This window comes from Necator americanus, chromosome V (genome assembly GCF_031761385.1).
Source record: "Necator americanus strain Aroian chromosome V, whole genome shotgun sequence".
Classification (NCBI taxonomy): Eukaryota; Metazoa; Nematoda; class Chromadorea; order Rhabditida; family Ancylostomatidae; genus Necator; species Necator americanus.
The window spans coordinates 23,177,324-23,196,125 of record NC_087375.1 but is presented as its reverse complement, the minus strand read 5'-3'; the positions used below and the strand labels follow the sequence as shown (position 1 = coordinate 23,196,125).

The 18,802-nt window shown below is 41.8% G+C and overlaps 5 protein-coding genes across 8 annotated transcripts in view; 1 reads left to right on the top strand and 4 right to left on the bottom strand.

Annotated features, from left to right (window-relative positions):
* RB195_014935 (uncharacterized protein) overlaps window positions 1–18,254 on the top strand; it is a gene marked incomplete at both ends in the record, with an annotated part of 37,116 nt that extends 18,862 nt beyond the window's left edge. Inside the window, 14 exons of one of the 4 annotated variants that reach the window (XM_064205417.1) lie at window positions 655–738; window positions 823–1,002; window positions 1,204–1,344; window positions 1,400–1,483; window positions 2,495–2,587; window positions 2,728–2,854; window positions 10,536–10,708; window positions 10,789–10,893; window positions 10,950–11,068; window positions 12,111–12,264; window positions 12,328–12,653; window positions 12,797–12,890; window positions 13,544–13,663; window positions 14,399–14,641. In XM_064205417.1, coding sequence (XP_064061300.1) covers window positions 655–738; window positions 823–1,002; window positions 1,204–1,344; window positions 1,400–1,483; window positions 2,495–2,587; window positions 2,728–2,854; window positions 10,536–10,708; window positions 10,789–10,893; window positions 10,950–11,068; window positions 12,111–12,264; window positions 12,328–12,653; window positions 12,797–12,890; window positions 13,544–13,663; window positions 14,399–14,641 — 2,043 coding nt within the window. Of the gene's footprint in view, window positions 1–654; window positions 739–822; window positions 1,003–1,203; window positions 1,345–1,399; window positions 1,586–2,494; window positions 2,588–2,727; window positions 2,855–10,535; window positions 10,709–10,788; window positions 10,894–10,949; window positions 11,069–12,110; window positions 12,265–12,327; window positions 12,654–12,796; window positions 12,891–13,543; window positions 13,664–14,398; window positions 14,642–17,116; window positions 17,144–17,899; window positions 18,023–18,089 lie in introns of those variants that run through there. The other 3 variants (XM_064205415.1, XM_064205416.1, XM_013451880.2) reach the window with 3 other exon arrangements.
* Window positions 14,933–15,436, bottom strand: RB195_014939 (uncharacterized protein; the record flags this gene model as incomplete). Its single annotated transcript, XM_064205420.1, has 1 exon — window positions 14,933–15,436. One exon carries the CDS (start codon window positions 15,434–15,436, stop codon window positions 14,933–14,935), a length of 504 nt encoding a protein of 167 aa, XP_064061299.1.
* RB195_014938 (uncharacterized protein) lies at window positions 15,543–15,908 on the bottom strand (the record flags this gene model as incomplete). Its single annotated transcript, XM_064205419.1, has 1 exon — window positions 15,543–15,908. The coding sequence occupies one exon, from the start codon at window positions 15,906–15,908 to the stop codon at window positions 15,543–15,545; it is 366 nt and encodes a 121-aa protein (XP_064061298.1).
* Window positions 16,000–16,494, bottom strand: RB195_014937 (uncharacterized protein; the record flags this gene model as incomplete). Its single annotated transcript, XM_064205418.1, has 1 exon — window positions 16,000–16,494. One exon carries the CDS (start codon window positions 16,492–16,494, stop codon window positions 16,000–16,002), a length of 495 nt encoding a protein of 164 aa, XP_064061297.1.
* On the bottom strand, window positions 16,622–16,990 carry RB195_014936 (uncharacterized protein; the record flags this gene model as incomplete). The annotated part of the gene is made up of 1 exon (XM_013451881.2): window positions 16,622–16,990. The coding sequence occupies one exon, from the start codon at window positions 16,988–16,990 to the stop codon at window positions 16,622–16,624; it is 369 nt and encodes a 122-aa protein (XP_013307335.2).
* Window positions 18,255–18,802: the final 548 nt, after the last annotated feature.

Here is an 18,802-nt window from a genome sequence, read left to right as displayed (position 1 = left end):
AATAATATGCGTTTAGTTTACTGTATCCGTACATCAGAATTTGCTGCATCAATTCGTTTACACTCCCTTCCCTTCAAAATTCGCAATACCCACCGCTTCGTCGCGGCGCGAACGATTCGATTAGGGAGTAATAGGGAGGCGGGGTGTAGGTGATCTCAGGCGGTCGTGGAGGATGTCTAGCTGGTAGAGCGGCAGCAGTAATTACACGGAGGCGGGCGGTGCTGAAGGGAGGGTAGGTAGTTGAAGGACAGCTTGGGGAAGTCATTTAGCGATTCAGTTGTTGAAGTGGGCTAAAAAGATCGGATTTTCGTTTGTAAATAGGGTTAATTTAAAAGCTTAGGAGTCTTGAAGTATTGTTGCAGCTAGTTCTACGTAAGGCTGCAACCCTACGTAACTGCTTACTTGGCGAAATAAAAACTAGTTTCCAATCATAATAAAAAATAAATCATCATCAAGACATTCCTTTTATTATGAATTCTTAATTATCTATGTGTAATATATGTCTTTCCTTTTGGTCTACTAAAAATACTGCAGAAACATAGTTTCTGTTGCATTTTTTGTAGACCATATGGAAAGGTGGTTTTAACTGAGGAGAAGAGTTGTAGTTTATCACAGAACTAATTTCTATTTAGTTAGTCATTAAATCCCTTTCAGCCTGATAATGTAGAAGTGGAGAAACCGCAGTTTTTATCATCAATATGTTCATCAAAAACCTTGTTTCCTGTGCAGCCCCGATCGGTAAGTTCTGAGGCCGAATGTTTGTACTGTTCGTTTTCTTTTCCCCTTTCTCGATAAACAAAGCTTTATAACTTTGGATTTCAGATCTTTAAGACAAGTGCGCTAGATGGCAGCAATATCTACAACAACTCTTTTACGAGACAATGTCAGATTTCCTCGTCCGGGTGCCACAACTCAAGTGACGGTTTGAGCAGTGACGATATGTTTGCTGCTTCAAACGAAATGAAGGCAGCAATACTGAATGCAACCTCTGATCTTGATATTGTAAGTTTCTGTTCTTTATCTGTATTCTAAACACATTTTATGCAGTACACGTTCAGCGAGAAATTTTCTTGCTGTTTTGTGACGTTTGCAGTGAATTCAAGCGATTTTAGATGGAAAAGAGCACATTCCGATAGGATTGATTAACCCCAAACCATCTACTTATCTTCCAATTAAATATGGAATAGTCATACCTTTTCCCAGAGTGTTCATATGGATCGCCAACTTCGATGTCGTCCATCGGTCGCGCTCATTGAAAAGCAAGGTATAGTACGAGAAAGAGTGAATCAATTCCGACGATTGGGGAATCTTCTGTCTGCGCCATTGGAGCCAATAAGCGGACGGGTCAGTGCAACCGCATTGTTCTCTTTCTTTCATTCTTTCTGAATTTGGTTTCCAGAGTTCGGGATTATCGTCTCGGTCTTCCCTTGGTACTGGTTCCGCAGCGGGTGATGATGATTTCGTGAAGCCTAGTGCGCCACCGGTTACCCACTCACTAAATATGAATGCTCCACGGCGGAATTCGGCTACACCCATTACCACCTCAGTTTCGTTACTTAATTCTTCACATTCTCCTTCGAAATAAGTCATATTTGTTAATAATTGTAATATCATACGACTGGCAATGTGTGTGCTCAAATCATTACTGTACATACATAGCGTATCTTTAGGTAATTGTCAGTAATATGTTGCACTTCTATTGTATTGCCTATTGGTTCTCAAAATGTTTTACGAGTTAATTATAGGTCGTTGAATTACTCATCATGCATTTGTTTCACTCAGTTTCATTTTATGATGCGCTCACTAGTACTTTATGGCCTGAGTCTCCATTTTTAATGTTGGTAATCTACTGTAGGATAACACAATTGTGCGATCGCCAGACGTTTCAGTTATGGTATAGGTGTTGACGAACAAGTGACTAGAGGTATCTTGCGTTTTTTAAAGTATGAACGTAAGATATTCCTGGCGCAAACTTGCGGTTTCGGGAGACAATATCCTTTGCATTGTATGGTACAGATCTCCAACATAGGTCGAAATAATTGCGATGTAGTGAGCTCATTGTATGTTAGTTCATTATGGTTAGTTATCCTACTAGCGTTATGTGCACCGACTCGAACGGGCATAAGAATATTTGAATGACTTACTTTATATGTGTACTGGACGGGTTCATATGCGCTCCGTAGATTCAGTTGTAGTTTTCATAATCGCACGTGTATCCTTACTAGCTGAGTTATTGCTTGCTCCATTTCTATTGCTGGAGTGGGTTGTTATTTTCCGACCAGTTTATCTCTCAACTCAACACTTTCCCTACTGTTGAAACAATTGTGTAACTGCTGCTTTAAAAGAAATAAATGTGTACACGTTGTACTTGGGAGTTCTGAAGTAGGATAAAAATAGAGTTCGCAGCTAAAATCTGTTGCAGGATGTTTATTTCTACATATATTAATTACGAAACCTTTCGCATGAATATGAAACCCTTTCTCGGTCTATATAGTCGATTATCTTGGATATGCTTCGCACACACAGACAGCAATGGCCGTTTCGTTTCCATGGCTCCGATTGTTGGCTGATAGGCGGCCACGAACGTGTATTTGAATACTTCTGGTCTACTCTTTCTATAGGGTTTCCTTTCAGTCTATGTTCCCATGTTCTGATAATTTTAATTGATATTTTTTCCAGTATGTAGTCTAATGTAATTAGTATGTAGTATAATGTAAGTATGCTAAGATGCTTCGTCGCCTATCGCGCAAAAGTTCATCAGAAACCTCGAATGTGCTTGGGAAGTTCCTCGAATTCATCGATTCTCCAATTTGGGCGTTGCCGGTTGCAAATTTCATAGAACATCGTTCTGTAGGTGAGCGGAAATTTTGCTGTTTCTTCTATTGGTGCTTACCAAGTTTCTATAACTTTCTGAATGCGTAGAGTTGATGTCGTAAAAACAACCATGTGATCTTCTTTCCTGCAGATAGCGTTCAGGAAAATTTCCCTTCTCTTGGAAGAAGAAGAAAAAGCGTAGTTAATTAGTATCGTGGTGAGACGTGTATCCTTCTCCCATCCAAAAAAAATTCCAAGGATTTGAGATGTCAGGAGCGCTCGGAAATGTTAGTCTGGACGATGTCTTCGACAATAGATCCAGAAGGAGCCGTTCTCACAAAATAAGAACTCATGTCCTCCTTGAAGACCAAGATCTTTTTTCCAACCTGTTGATATGTCGCTTAAAGGTAGCGCTCAGAAAAAAATCTACTTACCAGCACAAGCCTCAGTATATAAGGAGACGTGAATCATTTTTTTGGACGTGTTTTCGGAGATGTCATCTGGACTGAAGGCTCAGTGCTCTTGATGTCTCAAATTTATAGATTTCTGGAAGAGTTAAACCTCGAAAATTTCTGCTTTAACGGTGTTTCAAATAGTAATAAGATCGAGTTTATAACGTTGATTACTCAATATTACAAAGAATATTTGCTGTCATAAGAAATAAACCAACTTTCTGTCGCTTTGATGAAAAGGCGGCTGTATTATTCCGTTAAGAAATTGACTGCTTTTGCAGTTGTTGCTTGGAACATAGTTTCGAGACGAGAACTTCGACAGCGCTGCTGAGGCCGGTAGAAAAATCTAATTGTGTTCAAATTTATTATTGGCAACAACTTCATGTACAGGGTCAAGTCAAATAAACAACTACATTTCGTGGATCCAGAGTTACCAACCGATTTCTGATGAATGGTGAAATTTTTTTGAAAGTGGAACAAGAGATGATAGAAGATTTGCTATGAAACCATTGTCAGCCAGTAGCTCTAATAAGGAAACAGGTAAAGAAAGAAAAGAAAAAAAGATTACAAAAGAAATGCAAGTATGAGAGGAATCGAGTAGCAAATAACATGAAGCAATTATCTTTGCGTGTGCGATTACGCACCTGTTCAAAGGAGATTATCTGCTTGGTCACATGCACAAAATTACTGCAACTATTCATGCTGGCGCAAAATTATTTTCACAGTCAAAAATTGCATAATACTGCGCTCAAGAGTTGTAAGAATGGCGAGGTGTCCTCCTCCATGTTTTTTAAGTTCGTTAAACAATAACCATTTAAAAAAATAAAAATACTACCAGAACTAACTCCCGTTGAGCTGTTCCCGAAGATACACTCCGTATTAAAATTCACTTCGAAAGTGCAGCATATTTCGAACAAAAACCATTTGCGTTTGCAGTCGGGGGCAGCTGTACGCACGGGACACAGTTCCACAGAAAGTAAAAACGGGACTCAAAAAATACGCGGTAAGTCATATTCCTACGGATAACATGTAGAATAAATGGAATCGTATTTTATTGCTTTAAACAGCATTATTTTTAAAACAGACTACGTGAAATGCCAGTTTTATAAATCATCATGGCTATGGTAAAATGTTAGAAAATTAATTTGCTGTGATTATATACCAGTTATTTCATTGGATCTGCTCTGGAATTTTTCATTATGAAATATGATGTTATTTGATTTTATTATCTTAGTGTTTATTATAAAATCTGATTTTCTTATGATGATACCGGATTGTAGTTTCCTCAGAGAAAAAAGCGACCTATGCTTATCGAGAGTCTCTCGTTGTGACTATCGGGGGTAAGAAGAGGTATCTGAACCAAAAGAGCCAATATTTGTGGATGTACCAGAGTACAAATAAACTTTTATCTTATAAATGAGCTATATGGATCTACCTTTTTCGGAAACAGCTCTATGAGTACCATCTGATAATACTTGTATTTTTTTCAAATGACTTGTATTTTTTTCAAATTCGAATTAAAAAAAAACGCGGCGATGGGCGACGGTGACATTTCCAGACTTCGTCGTTTTTACAAAGTCAACCGTCGTTTTTATAAAGTCCTTGAGCGGAATTGTAATTGTCGCATGCTTAAGTAATAATGCTTAAGTAGATCGAGAAATCACAACTACATATGATTCGGAGAATAAAAATATTAGTTTTTTTTTAAATATGTTTGATGACTAATTGTACCAACAATTCATTGTATTAAATTACTTCAAAATCTACACCACCTTCTAGGAAAAATCTTGGCTATGTTCGCTTTCATACTGCCTAGTCAAAACTAGTCATCAATCTCATGGTTCATGAATAAGAATGTCGATATGTCATCATGATAAATGGGAGGTTTGTTGTGGAGAATGCAATTACAGTTGAGAGATGAAATTACATAGCAAAAAACACTTTTGCCACTGTAAGAACATGCTGTTTGTGATTTAGTTGTAATCTTTGTGGACATTTTTAGCGTACTTAATGTATGCGCAAAACTTATTTGAACGGAAAATGTCATTAGAATTATTAGAGTTTAAGTTCACGATCCAGAAATGGGATAAACTGGTACGCGCTGTGTCACGGCGAATATTCGTTGTCAAATTATTGCTTACCCGTAGAATTTTTGTATCTTGTTATAAATTCCGCAGTCGGTATGTTGCTGTTTATTATGTTCGAGTAAAATGAATTAACAAAGTGATTGTGGTTTTGAACAGAGGATTACGCTCGAAGCAATCTTCACTTTTCAGCGCTGATATATTTTACAAAAGTCTCTACGCGTGTTCAGGATGGGAGAAAATCGTCATGACATTACATATGAGGTGAAATACAAACAGAGTCAAATTTCTTCGTTTCTTTTGAAAAAGTGTTGTACACCTGAGAGAATTATAACAATGGGGAATTCACACCATTGCTCGGCGCAAGGCATCACTGATCCGCAAACAGGGTCATGTGTGTGATGGGATTCTCCCATCGGGGGTTTCAATGGGGGGGGGGGGGATTGCAGGGGAAGGAGGTCGTAAGGGAGTGTGAGGTGGGAATTAGTGAATGGGGGTGGCACGGTAAAGAATAAAGTGTCCTGCGTTCATCAATCTACTTCGGATGCTCCACCACGTTTACTTCAGTCGAGTTCAGTATCATTTGAGGTTCACGAACATGTGACTGGCCTGTACAATGAACTAAAAAATTCAGATCCTATGCACATTGTTAGGTCTGGAAAATCACAACCACAACCACTGATCTCGTTCGTTAGTGGGATGCCAGCCGGTTAGTTGCGTTGGCGCGGTGGCTGATGGTGGTCCAATCGCGGACCAAAAGCGATCGTGCTTGCCCTCAGACGCAAGGGTGGACTCTCTGTTTCTACCGGACATGCGCTTGCATCGGAGATCATTGAAGATCGAGACGAGACGACGCCACCCACTTAGCGCTGAATGACAATGGAGAAGAACTGTTCTTAGGAACATGCGACAGTAGAGGAGGTGGATTTGGTGTCCTCATCAACACAAATATGGAAATTAACTTTCGAACAAATTCTTTCAAACAACTTACGACCCGAATCATACGGCTGCGGGTGAGATGCTGTCCAACGCCAACTTTGAGGGTCTTCGTTGCTCCAACATCAAGCTACCAAGAATAAGTCGAAGCTTTTAATGTGGACCTGGAAAACTTTTGCGAAGAAGATCATACATTCTACAAGGTCATATGTGGTGATTTTAACCCCAAAGTTGACTCCAGAAGAACCCCTGTAGAAGTTCACGACGGAACCACGGCTTCTAATGGAATGAGCGGGAAGGGAGAATTTCATGAACACCACTTTAATCACCTCGTTAATCAATATCATAATATCAATATCATAATCAATATCACGTTAATTTCACCACGTTAATCATGAACATTTTTCACACGGAGAGAAGAGAAAACCGCAATTTTCGAATCACAAATCGAACTACCAGAACCATCATCGACTAAGAACTCTTCGCTTGTCGGCTTTTGGGAAGATACTGCCATGAACAACAACGACGACGAATATGGACGGTTTGTTGAACATCTTCATCTATACTGCTATGCTAGCTGATACGTCAGCGTCTGCACGAGTTGCAGGCAACCGTGAACTCACGTGCGAGCTCGCGGAGCTGCCCCATTCACACTCAACGGAAGGAATATACGGAATACTCCAGCTATTTATATCTGTGTCGGGAAATTAACATGGTGAACAAAATGACCCCAAGCTGGGTAGAAGGAAAAGAGCGGCATGGGAAGCACACAAGAGCATCAAGAAGGGAGTGAAGAGGACTAAGAACATTGAGCTTCGTGCTTACCCAGTCAACACCTCCGTTCTTCCTGCCTTGATCTACGCTTCAGAAACGTGGACATTTTGCAAGCAGGAAAAAAATGCGGTCAACGTCATTGAACGCTCATTCGATAGATACTATGAGTATCTCATCTCACACAAGTGAGAGAATGAATCCGAAGTTCTCTCCTACATCAGTGATGAAGATCAGAGACGCTGCTACATATGCCCGGATGAGGCCGCCGATCCAGTGGTCAGACCTCTTTACAAAATCTTTCAAAAAAATACGATGCTCTTCGAGTTCCTCGCGAGAAGGGAAACCACTTGGCAACCCTTTCGCACGATAGGGAAAAATGGAAGTATTACTGGTGAAATAAGGTGGGCCGAACACGTGATGCGTCTCAACGAGAATCGTTGGACCACAGTCGTCAGCGACTAGATACCACCTGACATCAAACCCACCGCAGGAAGGCCGCCGATCCGGTGGTCAGACCTCTTTACAAAGTCCTTCAAAAAATACGATGCTCTTCGAGTCCCTCGCGAGAAGGGAAACCACTGGGCAACTCTTTCGTACGATCGGGAAAAATGGAAGTATTACTGGTGCCCGCTCTGTCAAATCGATGAACAACGCGAGCACAGATGACACAGATGTGACAGGAAATTAGCAAATAATTTGATAAGAGGACCAAGAGAAATATTTGGGGCAGTATTCTAAAGAAGGTTTGCGCTACAAAACAGTCATGCTGCTCTTTTTGCGACCTAATCTTTCTGGAACTTAGATTGTATAAAATGTAATATTTTTCGATCTTTTATGGATTATTCCCATCTAAACTTTTAGAGAACAAGATGGTTTGAGGATTAGAAATTCTGCATATGGAGCTTTCCTTAGTCTATCTTTCCGATTATATCGGTAATTTTTTGAGACGCTGTCTGATTTTCCTGGAATGAAAAAACGTCCCAAAATCCCGATTTTCGCTCGCGCGCCAAAAGGTGTATGATAATCCGCCTCCATCCCCCTGTTTCCGAGAATTTTCTCTATCAGAAGCTCTATCAGGGAATTCCCAGGGTTTCTCCAGTTTTCCAAATTTTCGATGGGAAAAAGACGGGAAAAATGCCATTTTTCTAATATTTTTCCCATTGAAAACTCCCCATATAATCTAAGAAAAAAATTTAAGAAGTTACAAAAAGTAGCAGCGTGACTATTTCGTGATGCAAACCTCCTTCTATAAAAGTCCACCTAAGATATTTCTCTTATCACGAAGTTATTCGCGATCTTCAAAGTCTTACAATGTGCACAGAATCTGAATTTTCTTGGTGGACAAGTAAATTCTACTAATTCCACTTTCAAATTACTGGAAACTACGTATAATTCAATCCTTCATCTTTTAGTGCTTCCAGAATTTCAACTTTTTTTTCGTTAAAATTCGACTCAGCGAGGTGTCGAATCTGTTTTTCAGCATTTTCACACTGTAGAAATTAAATGCTGATTTTTTCGTTTTCTTTTTTCGTCGTTTCTCTGTAATTCGACCTATACAACTGACTCTTTTATTATGAACTTTAGTCAGTTCTTTAAAATATTCAATAGATTTTATATAAAAGTAGAATAGAAAAATGGAAATATTTCAATACCAATATTTCAATAATACTTCAGCAAATTTGCTTCTTCCACTACTTGGTGTTTCTTTTGTTTTCTTTTGTTGCTTGCTTCTGAGTTCTGAATGAAGCTACCGAATTTCACATTTGCGATTCACCCCTCGGTTAATTTTCGACTTTGCTTTTTTTTCGACTTTTTTGCGAAACACACGAAATTTACAATACATTGATTCCGCAGCAACGTCGAAGAAGAGTGGGGAGTCGTGTTCGAGAGGGTCGTATCTCATCACCACGCTTGACCGTGCTCCCGCAGTTATAGTCCAGCCAAACCGTCATGGCGCTCTGGTAAATTACGTAAGCGGCTTGCCTCAAACCGACGCGGTGAAGCTAGCGAGTATCGCGAACTACAGGAATGAGTGGTGCTAGCAAAGAATCTCTTTCTTAACTGCTACGCTCCACTGCGCCGCTTCGAGCGCAGCCGCTTACGTAATTGCATCAAACTTCTTGTTCTTAGTTGGGTGTAGCGATGTGGTAAGAGGTCGCCATTGCAGCCATTGTGGGATGGTTCGAAATCACTCAAGGGCAAAAAAAAAACATTACCTACTAACTCGACATTGATACTACTACATATGTTTAAAGGAGAAAAAAACGTTTTCTTCATATATCGGTTGGTAACCGAAAGTCATTCATCAGGTCACCTCTAAGATCCTGATTTTAGTCAAACCTTTTAGTTCATCTGAAGAGACTAATCATTGTCACACACTTTATCCCTTATATATTTTATCTCGTAATAGTGAATTAATCTTCTTGAATACGAAGCAGGAGTGACAACTAATCGGAGTGATGTCTAATCCTGTTATGCACAATATAAATGAAGCAGTAGAAACTCAGTGCTGTATATTCTTTTTTTTCTTCCTTTTTGTCTTTGTTGTACAACTGACTGACTTAATCGGCGGACGAGTGTTACGGGCTATCCGGATCTTCGGCGTGGTGTATCGTCCTTCAACATATTCGAACCCATCCTGTCATCTTTGCTGTATATCTCTCTCGTAACTGCCATCGATTTTCAACATACACCCCAAATAACAGAACTCATCCACGAGTTCGATAGGTTGTCCGTCCACCCTGACTTCCGTTGAGGGTCTCGAGGAAACTCACATCTGCTTGCATTTATCAGTGCGCTAGAAGCGAATATTACTGCTTCGTCAGCGTATCCGATATCCACCAAGGGACGTGCAGGTGCTAAAATGACATTGCGGGGATACTGCCCAACTGTTCTTCGCCTCATATCATCGACGACAACGTTGAACCTTGGGGTCCGCCACGGCCACTGGTCTCACTCCAGTTTCCATTTCGAAAGATGTAGTACATCCAGCTACAAAATCGTGCTCAGACCGCAGCAGTTGTTCTTCTATTCATGTCGTTTATTAGATGAACGAATTTTCCTGGAACTTCATCGGCGCGAAGCGCATTGAGAAGGCTAGCAGAAAAGAGTCGAAAGCGGCTTCGAAGTCCAAAAATGCTAACTGTGGAATCTTCGAATACCGCTGCCGCACTTCAGTCACTCTCCTCACAATAAACACCTGATCAGTCGTCGAGTCAACCCTTCATGTTATAATAGTCAATCCTTCATGTTTTTTTTTAGCAGAAGGGTTTTTTTCACTTTTCTTGGAGGAATTGTTCTGTTCGTTGAAGGTAGATATCAGATTTAAAGACAAAATTCCCATTTACATGTGCCCTTCTGATATTTCGCAAATTTCTCGAAAGTTCGAAGAAGAGGTGTTGACCTTTTCGTAAAGGAAAGAAAATACTATGTTGCTTTTAATTTATCAAATTTTCCTCATTAATGAAGCTTGCAGTGTTCGATCGACAGCAAGGCGACATTTCTTTGTACGAAAGTATCCACAAGGAGTTCAGAGAGTTAGTGGATACACTTGTGGAGTGCTTCTGTGCTGATTCGAATATCTCTCTAGAGCGTCTACGTGAAGAGCTGAAATCTGCTAGAGTCGAAAAGCTAACGATTCGCCAAAAGGTGCATGTCAATCTATTTTTTTTTTGCTCTTTCTACTTTCCAGAAAGAAATCCATGATATTCTAACATTTTCGACTGCAGACATGCCTCGAACCCATAGCTGCAGCCGGAGATTTCAACGTGTTCGTACCGATGATGATGCGAAAAAACGTTGAGCTACAACTGCAAGCGTTGCAAATGATTGAGGTTACTAAGATTCGTCGATGAAGTCACCATCGAGGACTTAATAGGAAATAGTTTAGTTTATGTGTGGTCTCATACCATCAGTGTTACAAATCGAGGATGGCGAGAGTTTCAAGAATAAGACGAAGTTCATCTCTCCGGAAGAGACGGAAAGATACGTGCTCATAGCAGTGATGAGGTGCGTAGAACTCAAACAAAAATAGCGCTTACCAGAACTCCGTACTGAAGCACTTACCAGAACCCCGTTCTTATATTGGACACTTCTGCATCTGCTCTCTGTATCTACATATATCTTTGTATCTTCATTAGTTAGCCTTTCATTTCCTGTGGTAGCCCACAGTCTGCTGAGCCAAATATTTTATCTAGTTGCAGAGGATATTTTTTGTGTTCTCGTGAGATTTTTTGTAGTGTCACCCGGTTTAAACGTTTGTGACTCCATTGAGTGACTCTATCCTAATTCTTGTTTTGTGATATCTATCCTATCTTGCACGTCGTGGCTATTGAGGTGTGGGGAACTTGCGGCTTCACAACGGTATTGTGATGCAAAATGAACAGAATTATTAGACAATTGCCACCAACAAACATTACGAGGAAGAAAAAGCCGTCACTGTGATGAGGGAGTTGTTCCTAAGAGATAGTGCCAAAACATAAAGGAGGGCTTTGCTTAACCCATGTTGCTGCGACCTGGAGTTATAGGCTATTAGAGTTTGCCGTTTGTACACATAGTGGGTGTGAAATCGAGAAAGAGCATGAACTGCTGCAGATGTGTCCCACTCATTCTGTTGAACACATTTTCACGTACCGACAATGTAAGCGCTGGATCCACATCGGTAAGCTCTGCATGCCGGTAAAACTCGAGCAAATAATGATTCACTGATACTTTTCTCAAAAAAGCTTTTGAGATTTTTCTGCACTTATTGTCCACTATTTGATTCCATTTACCTAGCCATTTCCTAAACTGAGTGCTTTTCATCGTAAAAGGCTTGCAGATCCCCCGTCTATCGTCCTCCTTTTTCAACAGACTTCTCGATTTAGTCTTACATCTTCCGACCCCTACCAACTTTCACAGCTGGCTGTAATGCTCTTGAAAAGCATGCTCTAGCTCCAACTCTTCACATAGTCGGAACCCTTGGATCTATCTCCCTGAGATGAGAAAATTTGCAACCACTTTGACTGAAATGACGTTGCATAGCATTTTGTATAACTTGTTTATTTCCTAGGCAAAGTAAAGAAGAATTTGATAGCCTCAGTAAGCGAGAACTTGAGGAGTTAGAGGAAGTGTTGCGAAGCAGCGAGCAGGAGAGAAAGCGTCTTGAAGAAGAGCGCATTAAAGAGGAAGAGCTCATCTCTAGGGCTATGGCGATCTCGGAGAAGGTAAATGTTTGCTACCCGTTACATCTTCTTTGTAAGTAATTGCTTCAGGCAAAAGCAATTCAGGGGAATGCATCGGAACCCACAAATATTTCACCGAAAACGGGTGTCGAAGTCTCGAAACAAATAGATCCTTCGAAACAGGCTGATAACAACGGGAGTTCAGAGGCAAAACAGATCCAAGACTGTTCTAAAAGTGATTCAAAAGTAGCAAGAGCACCGTCGGTCAGGAAAGAACGAAGGAACAGCGTCAACGAGAGACTTCCAACTGGCGGAACACCTACATCTACTGAGAAAGATCGCAAAGAAAACGTAGAAGAGAAGCAGTCGTCCGCAAAATCGTCAACTGTAGCTGATGCACGCGATGGCCAAGACAGGCCTGCTTCGAAAAGGTTGGTTAGTTTGGTTTTGAAGGCACTGTATTTATGCATTATGAAAAAATGTGCTACGCACTGATATTTTGGTTGAAGAGAAACCCTGAAAGCATAGGCTTCTGGAGTAATGTCAATAATAACTTCTTTTTTTTTTTTTGAAGAGCAGATACTCGTCCACCTTCGGCAAAGAGAGCTGGTTCCCTGGTAGGTGAAAGAAGACCCTCACTGAAAAACGCATCAGCTAAGGAAACGAAGGTGAGTCTAGCAATTGAAGTATTGGCGATTTCTTGTTTTCAATTCGTTTTAATTTTACTAAAGAACACAGAAAATTACTGTGGTATCGTTTGGTTTTCGATTCGTTCATAATGATCATCAGCTGCATCGCCCATTTCCAGAGAACTTTCAACTTACAAAAATGGTTGTTTTTGGAACATGATTCAATATCGTCCGCCTTCTAAGCAGATTTTAACACACTGACATTTCAAAAATACATTGGTGCAATTACAGAATGTCAGCGTTTCCACTTTCATTTCTTTTTTCCCTCTTTTTCTCTTCTACGACTGCAAGTGGGGGAAAACAGTCGTTAGCTCTTATTGAGTGCTGTTAGAATACAGGTTTAAAGGACTTACACGCACTTTTTTCTGTTTATCAAATAAGATTGTTGCTGACAGAGAAATAGAAATCTGCAATTTTCTGCACTTGTGTGGGTACATATTGGAAATAGGTGCAAAGTCGGAATTTGTCTAAAATGAAAACTTTTCTGCATTCAAAACCAAACCAAAAAACTACAACCCATTTACTCCCGTCTTATCACTGCTTTTTTTCATTGTGGCAAGATAGTGGAAATTCCCAAAAGGATTCTCAAACGACTCTTATTTTTCGGAAAATAAAGAAGAAAACGATTGCAGCAGTCTATCGATGGAAGAAAGCGCACAGACGAAGGAGGCAAGGAAAAGAAAACTGCTTCCGTGGAAGAAGATCCTGGTGTTCTCCATGGACCCCGCGAGAAGAACCTATACGATGTTAATGTGAGTGGGGATTTTTCTAGCTTTTGTTTTCTGTGCCTTTTTTTTCTAAGGAGCCGTTGTTTATATTGCACATATATTATGAGAACTACATAGAAGAAAGAATTGCACTCAAATGGAGTGCATACTTTTGTGTACTATTTACATCCTACTTAAAATGTTCAGTGCAACACTCGTGGACCTGATGCAAGGATCTAATGGGATAAAAAAGGGAGTTATCGAGATATTGAGTTAAAAGAGATAATGATAGCAGTTTCAACATAATCGCTTTGATGATGACATTGTTTTGAAAACGTCAAAGCCTCAGGCAGAGGGACCACCACTGTTAGAATTTTATACAAGATGTGGAAAGATTGCTCTTCCGCTGAACCTGGACAAGATGATGCTTATCTGAAGCAGATGACTTTCTGATGCACCATTCGCACTAAACGGAATGAATATATCTGAATATACCAGTTAAGTACATTCAAGTTGCGAAATGAACATGAAGAACGATTTGACTTCCGAGTTGGGCAGAAGGGAACGAGCGGCTTGAAAAGTAAATGAGTTTATAGAAGATGTAGTTAAAAAGGCCAATAATACTGTCCCATAATCACCTACTTATCATTCCTCCTTCCTTAACCTTCGCTTCGAAAATTTGGCGGAAGAAAGTGCGGTCAGCATTGTAGTGCTGAGTTGAAAGGGTAATGCTAAGAGTATCTCGCTTTATATAAGTGAAAGGAGGGATTCGAAATTCAGTCCTGCGATCGTTCGCATTCAACGAAAAGTGAAATCAAGTGGGATGGATGTGTGATGCGTTTGAGTGACATTTGTCGCACCAAAGCCGTGAGAGACTGGGTACCACGCGATATCAAATCCGCTGCAGGAAGTCCCTCGACCCGATGGTCAGACGCCTTCACAGAGTCCTTTGAAGCAAATTGCGATGCTCTTCGTTTCCTCCCGAGAAGAGAAGTCATGGAACAACCGGTGTGGGCGATGTGACAACAACGCTATAGTGAACTTATGTGATCGGAGAAATTGTGTCGTTGACCGGTGTAGTGAAGATAGTCCGTTTCTTCCGCATCCGCCTATGTCGCTGACGCATCACATCAATCGGTTTCAAATTGTACGGTGACTACTGTCATTGATTGTAACGTTTTTGTTGCATGAAAACAATGTTGTTCTTGCATTTGCGACTGAGAAAGTCGTATTAGGATAAATAAGTTGGGATAGTCTGTAATTTAGCTGCTCCTCGGGTGCGAAGATTTAATCCACTCAGCAATAAGCGCAAACCTAAGATAACTCACCTTGATCACCTTGACTCCCGTTGATCTTCGAACTGGTCGAACAGGCGCCAGTAATTCTTCCATTTGTCCCGATCGCGTGCCAGAGTAGCCCAGTGGCTCCTCCCTTCGCGTGGGACACGAAGAGCATCATAATTTTCTTTGAAAAACATCGTGAAGAAATTCTCCAGGGTGGCTGTGAATATTTTGGGTGAGATTGTATCACCCTGTCGGACCCCCTCTTCACGTCAATGATGGATGAATTCTTGTAGAATGGCGAAATTCCGGTAGTGACGTTACTGTACAACTCTCGAAGTATCTTTATGTACTGAGTAGGGACGCCTTGGTTGTCCAAGACTTCCACGACCGTTTCCGTCTCAACTGAGTAGAAGGCCTTCTTCAAGTCGATGAAGGTAAGACAGAGCCACCTCGATGAGTCTCGAAACAGTGTGGATGTGGTCAATCGTGCTGAATCCTTTTCGAAATCCTGCTTGCTCGCATGAGTGTCCTTCATCCAAGACTTTTCAATCCTATTAAGGATCACTCTTGTAAAGAGCTTATAGATGAAGGACAGTAAGCAGATTGGGCGATAGTTGCCGATGTCATATGGATCTCCCTTTTTATACAACAAGCACGGTCTTGCTGGTCTTCCACTGTTTACGAACATTCCAACAGATAAACTTGCATTCCAACAGATAAAGTGTGAAGATCCTCGCCAGGGTGTTGATGAGTACTGGCGGAAGGTTCTTCAGTTGTTCTGGTTTTATTCTGTCGGGACCGGGTGCCGTACGATTTGTTACCGACATAATAGCATGTCGTATTTCGACCGGAAGAACCTTTGGAATGACATGTCCGCCTTCCCTCAGATGGTGAGGAAGCAAGTGGACATGGCTGCCGAAGAGATCAGAGTAGAAGTCGTAGATGATTTTCTCCATCCCCCTTTTCGATGCAATGGTTGTTCCCTTCGGGTTCCGGAGAGCAGTCATCCTCGTCTTGCGACTGGCGAAGTCTCGACGAGCATAGCGGATGCTTCTCCCCGCCTCTGCAGCTTCAGCCAGCACTTCTGCTCTTCTCTCTTTAAGGTCTTCCTTTATCGCCTCTCTGCAAAGCCTCCCCTGCGGCTCGTGCTGCTCCGCGCTGGCATATCAGCTCAAGAGTTTCAAGAGACAGGCGTCTTTTGGTGGTTTTAAAACTCTCAGCCTTCTTTGCGCAGTCGTGAAGGTGTTCAACGAGCCGGTCATATTCCTCGTCGATGTTGTCCATTGCGGAATCTTCCCAAAAGCCGGCTAGCGTAGCGAAGAGATCCCAGCTGATGATAGTCCTGGGATTTCTCCCTCTGAACTTGGCGGCTTTCTCTGCTCTCCTTGTGAAGGAAAATCTTCCTTGAAGGAGGCGATGGTCCGATCCCGTATAGAACTTTGGCGCAACAGCGACGTCCGTCAGGCAGAACCTTTTATTGACGATGATGTGGTCTATTTCATTACGGTATCCTCCATCGGGTGACTCCCACGTCTGGCGTAGAGAGGAGGGCTTCTGGAATTGCGAGTTCCTATGGATGGTCTTATTCGTCATGATGAACTCAGAGAGCCTCTCCCCCTGGTCATTCCATTGTAGACCGTGGGTCCCGATGTGAAGTTCCTCACGCGTTCTTCTTATGACTTTGTAGAAGGCATAGTTTTCTTCGGTAGAACTTCTCCTCTTAGAAGGCTGCGACTTCTTCTTCTTCGTAGCTTGATGTTGGAGCGTAAGCGACGAAGATAGTTAAAGATGGCGTTGGACCACGTCTTCTCATCCGCAGACGTCCGATTCGGGTCGTAAGTTGTTTGAAAGAGTCGATGTTCTTTGCCATACTCGTGTTGACGAGGACGCCAACTCCACCAACACCTCTACTGTCGCATGTTCCTAAGAACAGTTCTTCTCCAGTTTCATATACGGCGTTGAGAGGGTGACGTCGTCTCGTCTCGGTCAGTTCGATGACGTCGTACTTGATCTTCTTGGCTTGCATCATCAGATCTTCGATGGCCGCTTCCGATACAAGCGTACGTGCGTTATAAGTACAGATCGCCATCCTAGTCCTTTTCCGTTTCGGTAGCCTACATGACTCCTGCAACCTACCTGGCGCTACCGTACCAGGCTTTCCTCCGGAATCAGGAGACTTTTTTATTACTGTGTTTTGCATAGAAATTTTAAACCCATGGGCAGGTTGCAAGCCTTTAGTCCCGTGAGTTTCTGGGTAAACTTCCGTTCTCCCTGAGTGGACATGTAGAGCTTATTTGTTGGAGGCGTCTCCAAACCGCCTCCCTTGCACCTCCCCGTCACTTGATTGCAGGCTTTTCTCAGTGGTCAGTCCTTTCTCAGCAGAAACAATTCAATGAATTCACCTGCGTCTCTGGGCAAGCACAAGGTCGCTTTTGGTCTGCGATTGGCCTCCGCCACCCGGGGACGCGCCACGTAGCCTCGCGACTAACCGGCTGTGATCTCTCTAGTGAGGGAGATCCGTGGAAGAAGATGACTCATCTTAGAAAATACAAACTGAAGTGTTTCGACAGGGCTTTCGTTGCGAGTTGTTTGTCTCTGCTAATTTGTACAGATTTGAGTACAAAGGCAGTTAGATTATGCAAAACAAATATTAAATTCCTCGTATCCCGAAGTCGTCAGATTAGGCTTGTAGTAAAAATACTTGCAGTACAAGTGGATCGATACGAAAAACCTTTGTTTTAGGTAGTGGAACAGGGGGACCTTGAGAAAGATGATGCATCAGATATTCTTTTGAAAGACTAAACTATAGATGCTGATTCTAATAGCAGTAGGAATGAGCAACAAAATAATCCAATTTCTTTGTTAAATTAGAAAAGAATATAGGTGTGGGTAGAATGTTAAAATATTAACAATTAAGTTACCTTTCAGGCAGATCTATATTGAGAACAAATGATTCTTTTACATACACTTTCATTTGGTTTTTCATATACATTTACAGGCTCTCTTACAAGAGCCATTCCGCCTCAATTCTGCAACCATTCGAAGTCGAGAGGAGTACTTACGAATGCAAAGAGATCGACTTCTTGCCATGAAAGCTTCTGAAAGGGAGAAGCACATGAACGTATACAAACAATTCTATTCTCTTCTATAGATAAGTCGGAATTGCTCGCTACTCGTTTTCTTTCCAGGAAGTAAGCCAACGGGCAGCTCAAGAACGACCTCGGACAGCGAAAGCAGTTCGAGGCCTTATGCGAGGTAGCATAGCTGGTGCTGATGACGTGCTTGCGACTCGCCGTGCAATAGTTGAGAAGCTCAAGACAGAAATCGACGCAACATCCACCTCTGAGTCTTAAATTTTCGTTTCTCGGAAGGTCTCAAAGTATCGTGGACTTAAAATAGTAAAGATTGTGATTCGCGAGGAAAACAAACACTACAAGGAAGTTTAAAGATAAACAAATCGCAGATTGCGCAGATTGTGTGGAAGAGAGTGACTCCGTCCGTTTCTCTCTGTATCAGTGGAAACGGACGACCCGGGAATGCTGTTTCTTATGACGTCCTCTATTGCTGCGCGCCACTCTTGCGCTTCGCCGCGCCGAATGGGATTCGGACGTATCGTGGTCGAAGCCGTCATAAGAAACAGCTTCCCGGGGTCGTCTTTTTCCACTGATACAGGGAGAAATGGACGGAATCACCCTCTTCCCACAATCTGCGACCCCGTATTGGCATAACCCACCTGGAACCCATATCATCCCAGATCCGTGGGTTGATGCCTTCAACTCCTCTTGATGTCTTCATGTTTGTCGAGCTCTATCTGCATCACAGAAGCACAGCAAACATCAGCACCCAAGAAGAATCGGTGCCAGTGCTGACGCAGAAGAGCTGGTTACCTAGAGCTACATAG